The sequence below is a fragment of the Tachyglossus aculeatus genome, chromosome 9, assembly GCF_015852505.1.
Source record: "Tachyglossus aculeatus isolate mTacAcu1 chromosome 9, mTacAcu1.pri, whole genome shotgun sequence".
Lineage (NCBI taxonomy): Eukaryota > Metazoa > Chordata > Mammalia > Monotremata > Tachyglossidae > Tachyglossus > Tachyglossus aculeatus.
In genome coordinates, this window is record NC_052074.1 from 1942892 (window position 1) to 1965365 (window position 22474).

At 48.4% G+C, this 22474-nt stretch overlaps 1 protein-coding gene across 1 annotated transcript; it reads left to right on the forward strand.

The window, feature by feature from the left end:
* The first annotated feature begins 796 nt into the window (after positions 1–796).
* Positions 797–22273, forward strand: RHOQ (ras homolog family member Q). The gene is made up of 5 exons (XM_038750839.1): positions 797–944; positions 4107–4165; positions 15722–15886; positions 17718–17813; positions 22100–22273. The coding sequence occupies exons 1-5, from the start codon at positions 803–805 to the stop codon at positions 22253–22255; spliced, it is 618 nt and encodes a 205-aa protein (XP_038606767.1). The 5' UTR covers positions 797–802; the 3' UTR covers positions 22256–22273.
* Positions 22274–22474: the final 201 nt, after the last annotated feature.

A 22474-nucleotide genomic window follows, 5' to 3' on the forward strand; every position in this document is an offset into this window, starting at 1 on the left:
TTCCTCCTCTCCTTTCTTTCCTTTCTCCTTCCCTCCCTTCCTCCCCCTCTCCTTCCCTCCCTTCCTCCCCTATCTTTCCTTTCTCCTTCCCTCCTTTCTTTCCTCCCCCTCCCCTCCCCTCCCCTCCCCTCTCTCTCTCCCCTTTCCCCTTCCCTCCCTTCTCTCCTCCCTTCTCCCCCCCCTTCTTTCCTCCCCCATCTCCTCTCTCCCTCTCTCTCCCTCTCTCTCCCTCCTCCCCTGCCCTGGATCCCCCAGCCCTTGCCCTGCCGGGCGGGCGGTGGGGTCGGTCCGGGAGCGCCCGGTGCCCCTCCCCTGCCCGGTGCCCGGTGCCCCCTCTCCTCCTCCTCTCCTCCTCCTCCCCTCTCCCCTCTCCCCTCCTGTCCTCTCCCCCCTCCTCTCCCCTCTCTCCTCCTTTCCTCCCCTCCCCTGCCCACCCCCGGGGCCGGGGCCGGGGCCGGGGCTCCGCTGTGTCCGTCCTCCGGGCCGGGCCGGGCCGCCGCCCTCCTCTGCCCCCCGCCCCGGGGACCCCCGGCCCCCTCCCCAAAGTGAGGGGTGCCCTCCCTCCGTGCCCTCCCTCCCTCCGTGCCCTCCCTCCCTCCCTCGGTCCCTCGGCCCGTGCCCAGCGATGGGCGGCCCCAGGCCGGGCCCGGGCCCCCGCTGACCCCCTTGACCCCTGGGCCGCCGCCGCCGCCCCGGCCGGCCGGACGGAGGAGGAGGGTCCCGGGGGTCCCGGGGGGTCCGGTGTCCCGGGGGGGGTCCCCGTCCGTCCCGGGGGTCCCCCGGGGTCCCCCCCTCCCCCCCGATGGCGCAGGGTCCGGGCGCGCTGATGCTGAAGTGCGTGGTGGTGGGCGACGGGGCGGTGGGCAAGACGTGCCTGCTGATGAGCTACGCCAACGACGCCTTCCCCGAGGAGTACGTGCCCACCGTCTTCGACCACTACGCCGGTACCGCAACCGGGCAGGGGGGGCACCGGCCACGGGGGTACCGGGCAGGGGGGGCGGGGGGCGCCGGGCCCGGAAACTTGGAGCGGAAACTTTGGCGAGGCCTGCGCCCCTCTCCAGCCTCCCCGACAAGGGACCCCCCCCGCCCCCGACACCGGGCCTCCTCCCCTCTCTCCCAACTCCTCCCCCCATCCAGGAGGACCCCCCCCCCCGTACCCCCTCCCCCCTCTCCCAGCTCCTCCTCCTCCCACCCAGGATTCCCTCCCCCCTGCCCCCTCCCCTCTCCCCCAACTCCTCTGCCCCCCCAGGATCCCCTCCTCCCCCAATCTAGTCCTCCCCACCCAGTTCATTTTCCCCCCTCTTCCAACTCCTCTCCCCATCCAGGATCTCCCCCCCCCCCCATGCCCCCTCTCCCCTCCCCCAGCTCCTCCTCCTCCCATCCAGGATTCCCTCCCCATACCCCCTCCCCTCCCTTCCAACTCCTCTGCCCCCCCAGGATCCCCTCTTCCCCCAATCTAGCCCCCCCCCCCAGTTCATCTCCCCCCTCTTCCAACTCCTCTCCCCATCCGGGATCCCCCCCCGCCCCCCCATGCCTCCTCTCCACTCTTCCAGCTCCTCCTTCCACCCAAGTTTCCCACCCCCTCCTTCCTCCCTCAATCTATCCCCCCCTCCCCTCTCTTCCAACACCTCTCCCCATCCAGGATCCCCCTCCTTCCAACTTCTCTTCCAATCCAAAATCCCCCCCATGCGCCCTCCACCTTCTTCTAACTCCTCTCCCCATCCAGGATCCCCCATCCCCCAATCTATCCCCCCCTTCCAACTCTTCTCCCCATCCAGGATCCCCCTCCCCTCGCTTCCAACTCCTGTCCCCATCCAGGATCCCCCCCGCCCCCCCCCCCGTGCCCCCCTCCACTCTTCCAGCTCCTCCTCCCATCCAAGTTTCCCAGCCCCTCCTTCCTCCCTCAACCTATCCCCCCTCCCCTCTCTTCCAACTCCTCTCCCCATCCAGGATCTCCCCACCTTCCAACTCCTCTCCCAATCCAAAATCCGCCCCCCATGCGCCCTCCACCTTCTTCCAACTCCTCTCCCCATCCAGGATCGCCCCCCCCCCCCCCCAGCCCCCATGTGCCCTCCACCTTCTTCCAACTCCTTTTCCCATCCAGGATCTCCACCCATTCCACCAAACCCCTCTTCCCACTCCTTTCCCAGTGTGAAACCCTCCGGTGCTCCCTCCCTCCCAGCCAGATCCAGCACCCCCCAATCCCTCCTCCTTGCCCCCCCCAATTTCTCCCCATCCAACCCCCTTGACCTTTCCAAGTTTCCCCTTCCCAGGACCTCTCCAGGGATCAGGCATGACCAGACCCTTTAGGGTTGGGCTTATGGGCTGGGGGTGGGGTGGATAGGGCCCCCTTTTTCCTCTCCCCCTCCCCATCCCACCCCTCCCCACCTCCTTCCCCTCCCCACAGCACCTGGGTATATAGCATGGGTTCAAATCCCGGCTCCGTCACTTATCCGCTGTGTGACTTTGGGCAAGTCACTTCACTTCTCTGGGCCTCAGTTCCCTCATCTGGAAAATGGGGATAAAGACGGTGAGCCCCACGTGGGGCAACCTGATGACCTTGTATCCACCCCAGCGCTTAGAACAGTGCCTGGCACATAGTAAGCGCTTAACAAATACCAACATTATTATTATTATTATTACTCTACTTATTTTACTTGTCCATATTTGCCAACTTGTGCTTCCCAAGCGCTTAGTAGTGCTCTGCACACAGTAAGCGCTCAATGAATACGATTGATTGATTGATTTACTATTCTATTTATTTTGTTAATGATGTGCATAGAGCTATAATTTTATTTATTCTGACGATTGACACCTGTCTACATGTTTTGTTGTGTTGTCCGTCTCCCCCTTCTATTCATTCATTCAATCGTATTTATTGAGCGCTTACTGTGTGCAGAGCACTGGACTAAGCGCTTGGGAAGTGTGAGCCCGTTGTCGGGTAGGGACTGTCTCTATACATTGCCGACTTGGACTTCCCAAGCGCTTAGTACAGTGCTCTGCATTCATTAAATTGTATTGAGCGCTTACTGTGTGCAGAGCACTGTACTAAGCGCTTGGGAAGTCCAAGTCGGCAACATATAGAGATGGTCCCTACCCGACAATGGGCGCACAGTCTAGAAGGGGGAGAGTCAGCGCTCAATAAATACGTTTGAATGAAGGAAGGAATGAATATATGTTACCGACTTGGACTTCCCAAGCGCTTAGTCCAGTGCTCTACACACAGTAAGCGCTCAATAAATACGATTGAATGAATGAAGGAATATTGCTGGGACGTCAGAGGTCGTGGGTTCTAATCCCGGCTCCGCCACTTGTCAGCTGTGTGACTTTGGGCAAGTCACTTCACTTCTCTGGGCCTCAGTTCCCTCATCTGGAAAATGGGGATGAAGACTGGGAGCCCCCCCGTGGGACAACCTGATCACCTTGTATCTCCCCAGTGCTTAGAACAGTGCTTGGCACATAGTAAGTGCTTAACAAATACCATCATCATTATTATTATTAAAATGGGGATGAAGACTGTGAGCCCCACGTGGGACAACCTGATTACTCTGTGCCCACCCCAGCGCTTAGAACAGTGTTTTGCGCATAGTAAGCGCCTCATAAAGACAGTGCTTTGCACATAGTAAGCGCTTAATAAATGCCATTAAAAAATAAATAAATAAAAAAAATAAATGCCATCATCGTCGTATCGGAGGTGCCGCTCCCCGGAGGATTTCATTCATTCAGTCGCATTTATGGAGCGCCGACTGTGCGCAGAGCACTGGACTAAGCGCTTGGGAAGGCCGAGGCGGCAACATCCAGAGGCGGTCCCTACCCGACAGCGGGCTCACGGTCTAGAAGGGGGAGGCGGACGACAGAACAAAACATGAATAACAATTTATAACAAAAATATTGTGTTTTATTCAGCAAAATAAAAGCACTAGAATAAATATGTCCAAATGAAATAGAGTAATAAATCTGCAAACGTATATACGTATAGACAGGTGCTGTGGGGATGGAGGGGGTTCGGTGAGGGAAGGCCTTCTGGAGGAGGTGATCTCTCAGGGCCTGGAAAATGGGAGAAGATCCCATGGCTCACCTGGCTTCTCCCATTTTTCCCGTTGCAGTCAGCGTCACCGTCGGGGGCAAGCAGTACCTGTTGGGCCTGTACGACACGGCTGGGCAGGTCAGTTTCCCCGCGGGCACCTCCCCTCCTGCTCCTTGGGGAAGGGGACCCAAAGACCCCCCAAGACTGACATACGATTGATTGATTGATTGATTGATTGACAGCTAGATGGACAGGCCCGTCCTTGGGCCGGGAGCCTTCCCCCAGAAGGAAGCAGATCCAGTCAATCGTATTTATTGAGCGCTTACTGTGTGCAGAGCACTGTATGGCTCAGTGGAAAGAGCCCGGGCTTTGGAGTCCTTCCTTCCTCTCCCCCTCGTCCCCCTCTCCATCCCCGCCATCTTACCTCCTTCCCTTCCCCACAGCACCTGTATATATGGATATATGTTTGTACACATTTATTACTCTATTTCTTTTACTTGTCCATATCTATTCTATTTATTTTATTTTGTTAGTATGTTTGGTTTTGTTCTCGGTCTCCCCCTTTTAGACTGTGAGCCCACTGTTGGGTAGGGACGGTCTCTGTATGTTGCCAATTTGTATTTCCCAAGCGCTTAGTACAGTGCTCTGCGCATAGTAAGCGCTCAATAAATACGATTGATGATGATGGAGTCGGGGGTCACGGGTTCAAATCCCGGCTCCGCCAGTGGTCAGCCGGGTGACCTTGGGCAGGTCACTTCACTTCTCTGGGCCTCAGTTCCCTCATCTGGAAAATGGGGGTGAAGACTGTGAGCCCCCCGTGGGACAACCTGATCATCTTGTATCCCCATCTTTTAGACTGTGACCCCACTGTTGGGTAGGGACTGTCTCTCTATGTTGCCAACTGGTACTTCCCAAGCGCTTAGTACAGTGCTCTGCACACAGTAAGCGCTCAATAAATACGATTGATTGATTGCTTGATCCCCCCCAGCACTTAGAACAGTGCTCTTCACACAGTAAGCGCTCAATAAATACGATTGATTGATTGATTGATCCCCCCCAGCGCTTAGAACAGTGCTCTGCACACAGTAAGCACTCGATAAATACAATTGATTGATTGATTGATCCCCCCCAGCGTTTAGAACAGTGCTCTGCACACAGTAAGCGCTCGATAAATACGATTGATTGATTGATTGATTGATCCCCCCCAGCGCTTAGAACAGTGCTCTGCACACAGTAAGCGCTCAATAAATACGATTGATTGATTGATTGATCCCCCCCAGCGCTTAGAACAGTGCTTTGCACATAGTGAGCGCTTAACAAATGCCATCATTATTATTATTATTCTCTGTGCCTCAGTTCCCTCATCTGTAAAATGGGGATGAAGACTTTGAGCGCCCCGTGGGACAATCTGATCACCCTGTAACCTCCCCAATGCTCAGAACGGTGCTTTGCACAGAGTAAGCGCTAAATAAATGCCATTATTATCATTATCATTATTATTATCAGCCGGGGACGCGGCCGGTGGCGGACTAAGGTGGGCCCGGGGGAGCTTGGCGTGTGCTTGGCATGTGCTCGGACTGTGCTTGGCATGTGTGCGTGCCGACCCTATGGTTGTACATATTTAATACTCTATTTATTTATTTAATTATTTATTTTACTTGTACATTTCTATCCTACTTATTTTATTTTGTTGGTATGTTTGGTTCTGTTCTCTGTCTCCCCCTTTTAGACTGTGAGCCCACTGTTGGGTAGGGACGGTCTCTATGTGATGCCAATTTGTACTTCCCAAGCGCTTAGTACAGTGCTCTGCACATAGTAAGCGCTCAATAAATACGATTGATTGATTGACTGATTGATCGATTGACCCCATGGCCTGTGGCGAAGCGCGAGGCGCTCCCTGTATTTTCAGTTCCCCGGGAGCCAGCCGATCCCCCGGAGTCCTCGGGCCCTGCCTCGCCGGTGACGGAGGAGCAGACTCCAGGCCCCGGGATCGGGACACAATGGAATCATCCCGCTTTCGGGAAGAGGATTTAATTACCGGGAGCATGATTTAAGCAGGCGTGTGTGTGCTCTCTCTCTCTCTCTCACACACACACGCACACTCACTCTCCTCACCCCCTCCAAGCATCTTTTAGACTGTGAGCCCGCTGTTGGGTCGGGACCGTCTCTATATGTTGCCGACTTGGACTTCCCAAGCGCTCAGTACAGTGCTCTGCACACAGTAAGCGCTCGATAAACACGATTGATTGATCGGAATTCCCGCAGGAAGTCGGGGGAGCCGGACCACCTGTTTGGATGCCCAAACAGATCCGTCGGGGGCGGATGCCGAGAGAGGCAGTGTGGCCTAGTGGGTAGAGCCAGCTGTCAGCTGTGTGACTTTGGGCAAGTCACTTCACTTCTCTGTGCCTCAGGTCCCTCATCTGTAAAATGGGGATGAAGACTGTGAGCCCCCCGTGGGACAACCTGATCACCTTGTAATAATAATAATGATGATGATGGTATTTATTAAGCGCTTACTATGTGCAAAGCGCTGTTCTAAGCGCTGGGGGGATACAAGGTGATCAGGTTGTCCCACGGGGGGCTCACAGTCTTCATCCCCATTTGACAGATGAGGTCACTGAGGCACGGAGAAGTGAAGTGACTTGCAAAGCACTGTTCTAAGTGCTGGGGAGGTTACAAGGAGATCAGGGTGTCCCACCGGGGGCTCATAGTCTTCATCCCCATTTTACAGATGAGGGAACTGAGGCACAGAGAAGTGAGGTGACTTGCCCAAAGTCACACAGCTGACAATTGGCGGAGCCGGGATTTGAACCCCTGACCTCCGACTCCAAAGCCCGGGCTCTTTCCACTGAGCCACGCTGCTTCCCTCCCCAGCGCTTAGAACAGTGCTTTGCACATAGTAAGCGCTTAATAAACGCCATCATCATTATTATTATTATTATTGGGAGTGGGAGGTCGTGGGTTGTAATCCCGGCTCCGCCACTTGTCAGCTGTGTGACTCTGGGCAAGTCACTGCACTTCTCTGGGCCTCAGTTCCCTCTTCTTTAAAATGGGGATGAAGACTGTGAGCCCCAGGTGGGACAACCTGATCACCTTGTATCTACCCCAGCGCTTAGAACAGTGCTCAGCACCCAGTAAGCGCTTAACAAACACCATCATTATCATTATTGTTAAGCGCTTACTATGTGCTAGGCACTGTACTAAGCGCTGGGGTGGGTACCAGCTCAGCAGGCTGGACACAGCCCCTGTCCCTCGTGGTGCTCGCAGTCTTAATCCCCGTTTTAAAAATAATTACAGTGTTTGATAAGCAATAATCCCGGCTCCGCCACGCGTCTGCTGTGCAGCCTTGGGCCAGTCGCTTCACTTCTCTGGGCCTCAGTTCCCTCATCTGTAAAATGGGGATGGAGACCGGGAGCCCCCCATGGGACGGGGACTGCGGCCAACCCCACCGTCAGAAGCAGCGTGGCTCGGTGGAAAGAGCCCGGGCTTTGGAGCCAGAGGTCATGGGTTCAAATCCCGGCTCCGCCACTCGTCGGCTCGTGTGGCCTTGGGCCGAGAAGCAGCGTGGCTCTGCGGAAAGAGCCCGGGCTTTGGAGTCAGAGGTCAGGGGTTCGAATCCCGGCTCCGCCGACTGTCAGCTGTGGGGCTTTGGGCGAGTCACTTCATTTCTCCGGGCCTCAGTGACCTCATCTGGAAAATGGGGATTAAAACCTTGAGCCCCCCGTGGGACAACCTGATCACCTTGTAACCTCCCCAGCGCTTAGAACAGTGCTTTGCACAGAGTAAGCGCTTAACAAATACCATCATTATTGTTATTATTATCAACTCAAATCTACCCCAGTGCTTAGAACAGTGCTGGGCACACAGTAAGCACTTAGGAAGTACCATAATTATTATAAGAGAAGCAGCGTGGCTCAGTGGAAAGAGCCCGGGCTTTGGAGTCAGAGGTCATGGGTTCAAATCCCGGCTCCGCCAATTGTCAGCTGGGTGACTTTGGGCAAGTCACTTCACTTCTCCGTGCCTCAGTTACCTCATCTGTAAAATGGGGATTAAGACTGTGAGCCCCCTGTGGGACAACCTGATCACCCTGTAACCTCCCCAGTGCTTAGAACAGTGCTTTGCACAGAGTAAGCACTTAATAAATGCCATCATTATTATTATTATTATTCTCTGTGCCTCAGTTCCCTCATCTGTAAAATGGGGATGAAGACTGGGAGCCCCCCGTGGGACAACCTGATCACCCTGTAACCTCCCCGGTGCTTAGAACAGTGCTTTGCACAGAGTAAGCGCTTAATAAATGCCATTATTATTATTATTATTATTATTATTATTATTATTATTATTGTTATTATTATTCTCTGGGCCTCAGTTCCCTCATCTGTAAAATGGAGATGAAGACTTTGAGCCCCCCGTGGGACAACCTGATCACCTTGTAACCTCCCCAGCGCTTAGAACAGTGCTTTGCACATAGTAAGCGCTTAATAAATGCCATTATTTATTATCCCTCTCGTCCCCCTCTCCATCCCCCCATCTTACCTCCTTCCCTTCCCCACAGCACCTGTATAGATGTCTATATGTCTGTACAGATTTATTACTCTATTTATTTATTTTACTTGTCCATATCTATTCTATTTATTTTATTTTGTTAGTGTGTTTGGTTTTGTTCTCCGTCTCCCCCTTTTAGACTGTGAGCCCACTGTTGGGTAGGGACTGTCTCTAGATGTTGCCAACTTGGACTTCCCAAGCGCTTAGTACAGTGCTCTGCACACAGTAAGCGCTCAATAAATACGATTGATTGATCGATTATTATTACTATTATTACTTGCCCCGCTGTTTAGTGCAGTGCTTGGCACGGAGTAAGCACTTAATACGCCAACTACCCATTTTAAAAGCAGACATCTCCCCTGCTGCTGACAGAGCAATCAAACAATCCACCAATGCTATTTATTGAGCGCTTACTGAGTGCAGAGCACTAAGCTAATGATCTAGTGGCTAGAGCCCGGGCCTGGGAATCAGAAGGTTATGGGTTCTAATCCCGGCTCCGCCACTTGTCTGCTGTGTGTCCTTGGCCAAGTCACTTCACTTCTCTGTGCCTCAGTTCCCTCATCTGTCAAATGGGGATTAAGACGGCGAGCCTCACATGGGGCAGGGATTGCGTCCAACCCGATTACCTTGCATCTCCCCCAGCGCTTAGAACAATGCCCGTCACATAGTAAGCGCTCAATAAATACCGTAATTTTCCCTCTAGACTGTGAGCTCGTTTTGGACGAGGAATGGCACAGTTTATTGTTGTACTTTCCCAAGCGCTTAGTACAGTGCTCTGCACACAGTAAGTGTTTAATAAATAATGAATGAATACTTGGGAGAGGACAGTACAACAATAATAAGACGCATTCCCTGCCCACAGTGAGCTTACGGTCTAGAGGACTCCTTTGCCCCTCGACTGTTTCTTGCCTCAGACTTAATATTATTATCAGTATTATAATAATACTACTAATAATAGTATTTTCATTCATTCATTCAATCGTATTTATTGAGCGCTTACTGTGTGCAGAGCACTGGACTTAAGCCCTTTCTGCGTACCAGGCACTGAGACGCAGTATGTCATTCATACTTGTACATATTTATTATATTTATTTATTATGTTTATATAAATATATAAAATATATAAAAATATAAATATAGAGGCGCAGCATGGCTCAGTGGAGAAGAGCACGGGCTTTGGAGTCAGAGGTCATGGGTTCGAATCCCAGCTCCGCCACATGTCTGCTGTGTGACCTTGGGCAAGTCACTTAACTTCTCCGAGCCTCAGTTCCCTCATCTGTAAAATGGGGATTAAGACTGTGAGCCCCACGTGGGACAACCTGATCACCTTGTATCCCCCCAGCACTTAGAACAGTGCTCTGCACATAGTAAGCGCTTAACAAATGCCATCATCATCATCATCATCATAAATATATATAATATATAAATATATAATATAATAAATATTATAAATGTTTATATTTATACTTATATTTATTGTGCATATTTATTACTCTTTATTTTACTTGTACATCTCTATTCTATTTATTTTATTTTGTTAGTATGTTTGGTTTTGTTCTCTGTCTCCCCCTTTTAGACTGTGAACCCACTGTTGGGTAGGGACTGCCTCTATATGTTGCCAACTTGGACTTCCCAAGCGCTTAGTACAGTGCTCTGCACACAGTAAGCGCTCAATAAATACGATTGATTGATTCATTCATTCATTCAGTTGTATTTATTGAGCACTTACGGTGTGCAGAGCACTGTACTAAGCGCTTGGGAAGTCCAAGTCAGTAACACAGAGAGACGGTCTCTACCCGACAATGGGCTTACAGCACAATAATAATAATAATAATGGTATTTGTTAAGCGCATACTACGGTCATTTAAGCCTAGATAATGGAAGATTTCTAAAGTTTTTTAGCACAATAATAATAATAATAATAATAATAATAATAATGATGGTATTTGTTAAGCGCTTACTACGGTCATTTAAGCCTAGATAATGGAAGATTTCTAAAGTTTTTTAGCACAATAATAATAATAATAATAATAATAATGGTATTTGTTAAGCGCTTACTACGGTCATTTAAGTCTAGATAATTGAAGATTTCTAAAGTTTTTTAGCACAATAATAATAATAATAATAATAATAATGGTATTTGTTAAGCGCTTACTATGGTCATTTAAGCCTAGATAATGGAAGATTTCTAAAGTTTTTTAGGACAATAATAATAATAATAATGGTATTTGTTAAGCGCTTACTATGGTCATTTAAGCCTAGATAATGGAAGATTTCTAAAGTTTTTTAGCACAATAATAATAATAATAATAATAATAATAATAATAATGGTATTTGTTAAGCGCTTACTACGGTCATTTAAGTCTAGATAATTGAAGATTTCTAAAGTTTTTTAGCACAATAATAATAATAATAATAATAATAATAATGGTATTTGTTAAGCGCTTACTATGGTCATTTAAGCCTAGATAATGGAAGATTTCTAAAGTTTTTTAGGACAATAATAATAATAATAATGGTATTTGTTAAGCGCTTACTATGGTCATTTAAGCCTAGATAATGGAAGATTTCTAAAGTTTTTTAGCACAATAATAATAATAATAATAATAATAATAATGGTATTTGTTAAGCACTTACTACGGTCATTTAAGCCTAGATAATGGAAGATTTCTAAAGTTTTTTAGCACAATAATAATAATAATAATGGTATTTGTTAAGCACTTACTACGGTCATTTAAGCCTAGATAATGGAAGATTTCTAAAGTTTTTTAGCACAATAATAATAATAATAATAATGGTATTTGTTAAGCGCTTACTACGGTCATTTAAGTCTAGGTAATTGAAGATTTCTAAAGTTTTTTAGCATAATAATAATAATAATAATAATAATAATGATGGTATTTGTTAAGCGCTTACTATGTGCCAAGCACTGTTCTAAGCACTGGGGGGATACAAGGTATTCAAGGTTGTCCCACGTGGGGCTCACAATCTTAATCCCCATTTTCCAGGTGAGGGAACTGAGGCCCAGAGAATTGACGTGACTTGCCCCACGTCACACAGCTGAGAAGCGGCGGAGCCAGAATTCGAACCCATGACCTCTGACTCCCAATAATAATAATAATAATAATGGCATTTATTAAGCGCTTACGATGTGCAAAGCACTGTTCTAAGCACTGGGGAGGTTACAAGGTGATCAGGTTGTCCCATGGTGGGGGCGCACAGTCTTAATCCCCATTTTACAGATGCGGCAACTGAGGCCCAGAGAAGTGAAGTGACTTGCCCGAAGTCACACAGCTGACAGTTGGTGGAGCCGGGATTTGAACCCACGACCTCTGACTCCAAATAATAATCATAATGATGGCATTTATTAAGCACTTACTATGTGCAAAGCACTATTCTAAGCGCTGGGGAGGTTACAAAGTGATCAGGTTGTCCCACGGGGGGGCTCACAGTCTTCATCCCCATTTTCCAGATGAGGTCACTGAGGCCCAGAGAAGTGAAGTGACTTGCCCAAAGTCACCCAGCTGACAATTGGTGGCGCCGGGATTTGAACCCATGACCTCTGACTTCCAAGCCCGGGCTCTTTCCACTGAGCCACGCTGCTTCCCCTAAGCGAGTATCACAAGATGCTAGCTTGCTGAGAACGTGAAAGATTGTTCTGCGCCTACATGGAACTTGTACTTCCCAAGCGCTTAGTCCAGTGCTCTGCACACAGTAAGCGCTCAATAAATACGATTGATTGATTGATTGATTGATTGATTGGAACACGCTAAAATGAGAAGGAGAGTTTACAGTCTAGAGGAGAGACGGACATGAGAATGGGAAAAATTGTTTTGTGCTTACATGGTACATGCCAAAATGAGAATCAATCAATCAATCAATCGTATTTATTGAGCGCTTACTGTGTGCAGAGCACTGGACTAAGCACTTGGGAAGCAACAGGACCTACTGGAAAGAGTCCAGCTGAGAGTCAGGAGACTTGGGTTCTAATTCAATCAATCAATCAATCAATCGTATTTATTGAGCGCTTACTGTGTGCAGAGCACTGGACTAAGCACTTGGGAAGCACCATGACCTACTGGAAAGAGTCCAGCTGAGAGTCAGGAGACTTGGGTTCTAATTCAATCAATCAATCAATCAATCGTATTTATTGAGCGCTTACTGTGTGCAGAGCACTGTACTAGGCGCTTGGGAAGTACAAGTTGACAAGTGCCCCGCCACTTGCCTGCTGGGTGATCTTGGGCAAATCGCTTTTTTTTTTTCCCGTGGCATTTGATAAAAGTGCTTACTATGTAATAACAATAATAATAATAATAATAATAATAATAATAATAATAATGGCATTTGTTAAGCGCTTACTATGTGCGGAGCACTGTTCGAAGCGCTGGGGGGGAATACAAGGTGATCAAGTTGTCCCCCGTGGGGCTCACAGTCTTAATCCCCGTTTTCCAGATGGGGGAACTGAGGCTCCGAGCAGTGAAGTGACTTTCATTCATTCATTCATTCAATCGTATTTATTGAGCGCTTAGCTGTGTGACTTTGGGCAAGTCACTTCCCTTCTCTGAGGGAATGAGTGAATGGTGCCCACAGAGTAAGCGCTCAATAAATACAAATGAATGAATGAAGGAAGGAAGGAAGGAAGGAATGATGGAATGATGCCCCTTTTTCCTGGAATCAGGAGGGCACAAAGGGGAAGGACACTGGTTGTCAGCCAGGCCCATTTCTGACTTCCTCTTCATCCCCGGGTCACTTCCCCATCGTGAAAACTCAATCAATCGTATTTATTGAGCGCTTACCGTGTGCAGAGCACTGTACTAAGCGCTTGGGAAGTCCAAGTTGACAACATCTAGAGCCGGTCCCTACCCAACAGTGGGCTCACAGTCTAGAAGGGGGAGGCAGAGAACAAAACGAAACATTAACAAAATAAAAGAAAAAGCATTTGAGCCCGCTGTTGGGTAGGGACCCTCTCTATGTGTTGCCAACTTGGACTTCCCAAGCGCTTAGTACAGTGCTCTGCACACAGTAAGCGCTCAAAAAACATGATTGGATGAATGAATTGTCCGAGGCCGGAGCCCTTCCCCCCTTGAAACCCAAGACCCCCATCCCCAGGGACCGTCTCTATATGTTGCCAACTTGGACTTTCCAAGTGCTTAGTCCAGTGCTCTGCACACAGTAAGCGCTCAATAAATACGGTTGATTGATTGATTGATCGATTGAATGAATGAATGAATGACTTCATTCTAGACTGTGAGCCCACCTTCTAGACTGTGAGCCCACTGTTGGGTAGGGACCGTCTCTATAAGTTGCCAACTTGTACTTCCCAAGCGCTTAGTACAGTGCTCTGCACACAGTAAGCGTTCAATAAATACGATTGATTGATTGATTGATTGATTAGCTCAGTGCGTGGCACACAGTAAGCACTCAATAAGTACGACCGGATGGCTTCCGGGGGCTTCAGACCCTGGGAGCTTGGGATTCTGGGGGAGTTTCCCAGCGCTGGGAGCTCTGGGTTCTTCTGTCAGCCTGGAATTCTGGGATTTGGGGGATGATGACGATGATATATACCTGTATATATGTATATATTTATTTTACTTGTACATATCTATTCTATTTATTTTATTTTGTTAGTATGTTTGGTTTTGTTCTCTGTCTTCCCTTTTAGACTGTGAGCCCACTGTTGGGTAGGAACTGTCTCTATATATTGCCAATTTGTACTTCCCAAGCGCTTAGTACAGGGCTCTGCACATAGTAAGCACTCAATAAATACGATTGATGATATTCATTCAGTCATATTTATTGAGCGCTTACTGTGTGCAGAGCTCTGTACTCAGCGCTTGGGAAGTCCAAGTTGGCAACATATAGAGACAGTCCCTACCCACCAGTTTGTACATATTTATTACTCTATTTATTTATTTTACTCGTACATATTTATTCTATTTATTTTATCTTGTTACTATGTTTTGTTTTGTCGTCTGTCTCCCCCTCCTAGACTGTGAGCCCACTGTTGGGTAGGGACCGTCTCTATATGTTGCCAACTTGGACTTCCCAAGCGCGTAGTACAGTGCTCTGCGCATAGTAAGCGCTCAATAAATACGATTGAATGAATGAATGAATGAATGATGATGATGGCATTTATGAAGTGCTTACTATTCATTCATTCAGTTGTATTTATTGAGCGCTTACTGTGTGCAGAGCACTGTACTAAGCACTTGGGAAGTCCAAGTTGGCAACATATAGAGACGGTCCCTACCCACCAGTTTGTACATATTTATTACTCTATTTATTTATTTTACTCGTACAAATTTATTCTATTTATTTTATCTTGTTACTATGTTTTGTTTTGTCGTCTGTCTCCCTCTTCTAGACTGGGAGCCCGCTGTCGGGTAGGGACCATCTCTATCTGTTGCCAACTTGGACTTCCCAAGCGCTTAGTCCAGTGCTGTGCACACAGTCAGCACTCAATAAATATGATTGAATGAATGAACGATGTGCATCTAGCTTTAATTCCATTTGTTCTGACGATTTTTACACCTGTCTCCATGTTTTGTTTTGTTGCCTGTTTCCCCCTTCTAGACTGTGAGCCCGTTGTCAGGTAGGGACCGTCTCTGTTGCCAACTTGTACTTCCCAAGCGCTTAGTCCAGTGCCCTGCACACAGTCAGCGCTCAATAAATACGACTGAATGAATGAACGATGTGCATCTAGCTTTAATTCTATTTGTTCTGACGATTTTGACACCTGTCTCCATGTTTCGTTTTGTTGCCCGTCTCCCCCTTCTAGACTGTGAGCCCGTTGTCGGGTAGGGACCGTCTCCATCTGTTGCCAACTTGGACTTCCCAAGCGCTTAGTCCAGTGCCCTGCACATAGTAAGCGCTCAATAAATACGATTGATGATGATATGTGGCCGACTTGGACTTCCCAAGCGCTTAGCACCCAGTCGGCGCTCAGTAAATACGATTGAATGAATGAACGAATGATAAATGCTCAATAAATACGACTGACTAACCAAGAGAGAAGGACAAGACAGAAGGAGAACAGCAGCAAAACCGTCGTCCTCGCCGACAACGGCGCGAATTCCCCGGTTGACTTGGGCGCGGTTACCCCCCGGGAACGGAAAATCCCATTTATTTTTTTGTGCCCCCTCCCCACAGGAAGACTACGACCGTTTAAGACCACTCTCTTACCCCATGACCGACGTCTTCCTCATCTGCTTCTCGGTGGTGAGCCGGGCCTCGTTTCAAAACGTGAAGGAAGAATGGGTGCCGGAACTCAAGGAATATTCGCCCAACGTTCCCTTTCTCTTAATAGGGACGCAGGTACGTCGGACTCCCCTCCGTGCCGCGGCGGGAAAGAGCCCGGGCTTCAGCGCTTAGAACAGCGCTTTGCACATAGTAAGCGCTTCATAAATGCCATCAATCATCAATCAATCGTATTTATTGAGCGCTTACTGTGTGCAGAGCACTGGACGAAGCGCTTGGCAACATCTAGAGACAGTCCCTTCCCAACAGTGGGCTCACAGTCTAAAAGGGGGAGACAAAACCAAACATACTAACAAAATAAAATAAATAGAATAGATATGGACAAGTAAAATAAATAAATAAATAGAGTAATAAATCTGTACAAACATATCTACATATATACAGCTGCTGTGGGGAAGGGAAGGAGGTAAGATGAGGGGGGTGGAGAGGGGGACGAGGGGGAGAGGAAGGAAGGGGCTCAGTCATCATTATTATCATTATTATTATTATTATTATTCGGAGTCAGAGGTCATGGGTTCAAATCCCGGCCCCGCCAATTGTCAGCTGTGGGACTTTGGGTGAGTCACTTCCCTGGGCCTCAGTTCCCTCATCTGGAAAACGGGGATGAAGACTGTGAGCCCCCACCGTGGGACAACCTGATCACCTTGTAACCTCCCCAGCGCTTAGAACAATGCACATAGTAAGCGCGTAATAAATGTCATTATTATTATTATTTCACATTCACTCATTCCATCGTATTTATTGAGCGCCTACTGTGCGCAGAGCACTGGACTAAGCGCTTGGGAAGTCCAAGTCGGCAACATATAGAGACGGTCCCTACCCAACAGTGGGCTCACAGTCTAGAAGGGGGAGACAGAGAACAAAACCAAACATATTAACAAAATAAAATAAATAGAATAGATATGTGCATGTAAAATAAATAAATAGAGTGATAACTATGTACAAACATATATACAGGTGCTGTGGGGAAGGGAAAGAGGTAAGAGGGGAAGCGGCATGGCTCAGTGGAAAAAGCCCGGGCTTTGGAGTCAGAGGTCATGGGTTCGAATACCGACTCCACCAGTTGTCAGTTGTGTGACTCTGGGCAAGTCGCTTCACTTCTCTGGGCCTCGGTTCCCTCATCTGGAAAATGGGGATGAAGACTGGGAGCCCCCTGGGGGACAACCTCATCACCTTGGATCCTCCCCAGCGCTTAAGCGCTTAATAAATGCCATCGTTATTATTATTATTATTATTATTATTGTTATTATTAAGTACGATTGAATGAATGCATGACATTGGGTTGGACACAGTCCCTGTCCCACATGGGGAATGTCGGTCTCCCCCTCTAGACGGTAAGCTCGTCGTGGGCAGGGGATGTGTCTGTTCTATTGTTCCGTTGTCCTCTCCAAGCGCTTAGTTCATTCATTCATTCATTCATTCATTCAATCGTATTTATTGAGCGCTTACTGTGTGCCGAGCACTGGACTAAGCGCTTGGGAAGTCCAAGTTGGCAACATTAGTACAGCGCTGTGCCCACAGTAAGTGCTCCATAAATACGACTGACCCACCGCCCAAATCCCCGTTTTACAGATGAGGAAACCGAGGCACAGAGGGAGCCAAGTGACCTGCCCCAGTTGGCAGAGGGGAAAGAGAGTGACTTGCTCTTTCCACTGGGCCACACTGCTCCTCCCGGCTAAGACAGCGTGCTCCCCAGCGCTTAGAACAGTGCTCTGCACATAGTAAGCGCTTAATAAATGCCATTATTATCATTATTATTATTATTATTATTATTATGATAAGCAAGGCCCAGAGCAAGATGGGGCAGAAAATCCACGGAGGGAGGGCGGGGAGACGGGAATAAAGACGGACCCCCCGCCCGGTCCTGACGGCCGGGTCCCCTCCTTAGATCGATCTCCGTGACGACCCGAAGACCCTCGCGAGGCTGAATGACATGAAGGAAAAACCCGTCTGTGTGGAGCAAGGACAGAAACTGGCCAAGGAGGTAAATCGATCAATCAATCAATCAATCAATCAATCGTATTTATTGAGCGCTTACTGTGGGCAGAGCACTGGACTAAGCGCTTGGCAACACATAAAGAGGATGGGGCTGCCCGCGGGAGCGGGCGGCAGGCGGGCGGGATGGCGGACGGAGAAGCAGTGTGGCTCAGTGGAAATAGCCCGGGCTTTGGAGGAGTACGAGGTCGTGGGTTCAAATCCCGGCTCCGCCAACTGTCAGCTGGGTGACTTTGGGCAAGTCGCTCCACTTCTCTGGGCCTCAGTTCCCTCATCTGGAAAAGGGGGATAGAAACTGTGAGCCCCGCGTGGGACAACCTGATCACCTTGGAACCTCCCCAGTGCTTAGAACGATGCTTTGCACATAGTAAGCGCTTAATAAATGCCATCATTATTATTATTATTATTCTCTGGGCCTCAGTTCCCTCATCTGGAAAATGGGGATAAAAACTGTGAGCCCCCCGTGGGACAACCTGATCACCTTGTAACCTCCCCAGCGCTTAGAACGGTGCTTTGCACATCGTAAGTGCTTAATAAATGCCATCATTATTTTTATTATTATTCTCTGGGCCTCAGTTCCCTCATCTGGAAAATCAGGATAAAAACTGTGAGCCCCCCGTGGGACAACCTGATCACCTTGGAACCTCCCCAGCGCTTAGAACGGTGCTTTGCACATAGTAAGCGCTTAATAAATGCCATCATTATTATTTTCTGGGCCTCAGTTCCCTCATCTGGAAAATGGGGATAAAAACTGTGAGCCCCGCGTGGGACAACCTGATCACCTTGTAACCTCCCCAGAGCTTAGAATGGTGCTTTGTATATAGTAAGTGCTTAATAAATGCCATCATTATTATTATTATTATTCTCTGGGCCTCAGTTCCCTCATCTGTAAAATGGGGATAAAAACTGTGAGCCCCCCGTGGGACAACCTGATCACCTTGTAACCTCCCCAGCGCTTAAAATGGTGCTTTGCACATAGTAAGCGCTTAATAAATGCCATCATTATTATTTTCTGGGCCTCAGTTCCCTCATCTGGAAAATGGGGATAAAAACTGTGAGCCCCCCGTGGGACAACCTGATCACTTTGTAACCTCCCCAGCGCTTAGAACGGTGCTTTGCACATAGTAAGCGCTTAATAAATGCCATCATTATTATTATTATTATTCTCTGGGCCTCAGTCCCCTCATCTGGAAAATGGGGATAAAAACTGTGAGCCCCCTGTGGGACAACCTGATCACCTTGTAACCTCCCCAGTGCTTAGAATGGTGCTTTGCACATAGTAAGCGCTTAATAAATGTCATTATTATTATTATTATTATTCTCTGGGCCTCATTTCCCTCATCTGGAAAATGGGGATAAAAACTGTGAGCCCCCCGTGGGACAACCTGATCACCTTGTAACCTCCCCAGCGCTTAGAACGGTGCTTTGCACATAGTAAGCGCTTAATAAATGCCATTATTATAATTATAATTATTATAATTATTATTATTCTCTGGGCCTCAGTTCCCTCATCTGGAAAATGGGGATTATGACTGTGAGCCCCCTGTGGGACAACTTCATCACTTTGTAACCTCCCCAGCGCTTAGAACGGTGCTTTGCACATAGTAAGCGCTTAACAAATACCATTATTATTATTATTGTTATCGCTGGGGTTCCTAGGAGGTGATGGGATCAGAGTAGGGGCCAGGGTGGGGGCAATAATAATAATAATAATAATGATGGCATTTGTTCAGCGCTTACTATGTGCCAAGCACTGTTCTAAGCGCTGGGGGGGATACAAGGTCAAATTCTATTTATTGTGTCAATGATGTGCATCAAGCTTCATTTCTATTTATTCTGCTGACTTGACACCCGACCACGTGTTTTGTTTTGTTGTCCGTCTCCCCCTTCTAGACCATGAACCCATTGTTGGGAAGGGACCGTCTCTAGATGTTGCCGATTTGGACTTCCCATGCGCTTAGTACAGTGCTCTGCACACAGGAAGCGCTCAATAAATACGATTGAATCATCATCATCATCAATCGTATTTATTGAGCGCTTACTATGTGCAGAGCACTGGACTAAGCGCTTGGGAAGTACAAATTGAATGATTGAATGACTAATAATAATAATAGCATTTATTAAGCGCTTACTATGTGCAAAGCACTGTTCTAAGCACTGAATGAATGAATGAATGAATCAATCAATCAATCGTATTTATTGAGCGCTTACTGTGTGCAGAGCACTGTACTAAGTGCTTGGGAAGTCCAAGTTCAAGTACAAGAATGAATGAATCAGACAAGCCGCTCGCTGCCCGCCTACACCTTGGAGCCGTAAATTCAGAGCGTGGCAACCCGTGCGAGGGATTCAGCTGTGTGACTTTGGGCAGGTCACTTCACTTCTCTGGGCCTCAGTTAACTCATCTGGAAAATGGGGATGAAGACAGTGAGCCCCCCGTGGGACAACCTGATCACCTTGTAACCTCCCCAGCGCTTAGAATGGTGCTTTGCACATAGTAAGCGCTTAATAAAATGCCATTATTATTATTATTATTATTGATGGATCACCTTGTAACCTCCCCAGCGCTTAGAACGGTGCTTTGCACATAGTAAGCGCTTAATAAAATGCCGTTATTATTATTATTGATGGATCACCTTGTAACCTCCCCAGCGCTTAGAACGGTGCTTTGCACATAGTAAGCGCTTAATAAAATGCCATATTATTATTATTATTATTGATGGATCACCTTGTAACCTCCCCAGCGCTTAGTACGGTGCTTTGCACATAGTAAGCACTTAATAAAATGCCGTTATTATTATTATTATTATTATTATTATTGATGGATCACCTTGTAACCTCCCCAGCGCTTAGAACAGTGCTTTGCACATAGTAAGTGCTTAATAAAATGCTATTGTTATCATTATCATTATTATTATTATTATTATTATTGTTATTATTATTATTATTGATGGCTCATTTTGGCCTAGGCCCGAAGGGTCCGACTAACCCATTCCTCCTGCGTCTACTGTAATGAATTGAGGTGGAGCCCTCCCAGCACCAATAATAATCATAATCATAATAACCATAATAATGATGATGGTATTTGTTAAGCGTTTTAAGCACTGGGGAGGTTACAGGGTGATCAGGTTGTCCCCCGGGGGGCTCACAGTCTTCATCCCCATTTTCCAGATGAGGGAACTGAGGCCCGGAGAATAATAATAATAATAACGATGGCATTTATTAAGCGCTCACTATGTGCAAAGCACCATTTTAAGCACTGGGGAGGTTACAGGGTGATCAGGTTGTCCCCCGGGGGCTCACAGTCTTCATCCCCATTTTCCAGATGAGGGAACTGAGGCCCAGAGAATAATAATAATGATGGCATTTATTAAGCGCTTACTATGAGCAAAGCACCGTTCTAAGCACTGGGGAGGTTACAGAGTGATGAGGTTGTCCCACTGGGGGCTTACAGTCTTCATCCCCATTTTCCAGATGAGGGAACTGAGGCCTGGAGAATAATAATAATAATAATAATGGCATTTATTAAGCGCTTACTATGTGCAAAGCACCGTTCTAAGCGCTGGGGAGGTTACAGGGTGATCAGGTTGTCCCACGGGGGACTCACAGTCTTCATCCCCGTTTTCCAGATGAGGGAACTGAGGCCCACAGAATAATAATAGTGATGGCATTTATTAAGCGCTTACTATGTGCAAAGCACCGTTCTAAGCGCTGGGGAGGTTACAGGGTGATCAGGTTGTCCCACGGGGGGGCTCACGGTCTTCATCCCCATTTTACAGATGAGGGAACTGAGGCCCAGAGAATAATAATAATAATGATGGCATTTATTAAGCGCTTACTATGTGCAAAGCACCGTTCTAAGCGCTGGGGAGGATACAGGGTGATCAGGTTGTCCCACGGGGGGGGCTCCCGGTCTTCATCCCCATTTTCCAGATGAGGGAACCGGGGCCCAGACCAGCGAAGTGACACAGCCGACAATCGGCAGAGCCCAGGATTAGAACCCGTGACCACTGGGGCTCTTTCATCATCGGTCGTATTTATCGAGCGCTTACTATGCGCAGAGCACCGTACTAAGCGCTTGGGAAGTACAAACTGGCAACGTATAGAGACGGTCCCTACCCAACAGTGGGCTCACAGTCTCAAGCTGTCTTTCCACTGAGCCACGCTGCTTCTCTCCCGATTTTAGGCGTACGATCCGCGTGCGTCTGGGCCCGCGGCCGCGGCCGGGTGCCCGTGCGGAGGGGCGCGCTTAACCTCCGCCCCCCAATATGTCGGCAGATCGGCGCGTGCTGCTACGTGGAGTGCTCCGCTTTAACGCAGAAGGGCTTGAAGGCGGTTTTCGACGAGGCGATCATCGCCATCCTAACGCCAAAGAAACACGCGGTGAAAAAGCGGCTGGGCTCCCGCTGCCTAAACTGCTGCCTGATCACGTGAGGCCCGGCCCGCCGGCCCGCCGGCCCCGGTCATTCTCCGCGGACACGCTCCGGACGCCGTCCCGCCGGACCCTGGCCGATCCCCTGCCCAACCGGGAAGCAGCCCTCGTGACCTCCAGGTGTGAGGAATATTTTATTGGGACCGGTCCCTCCGGGGGCCGGCGGTTTCCCGGGAAGCCCCGACGACGGCGGGAGGTTCGGCGGGCACCCTCCGCCCGGG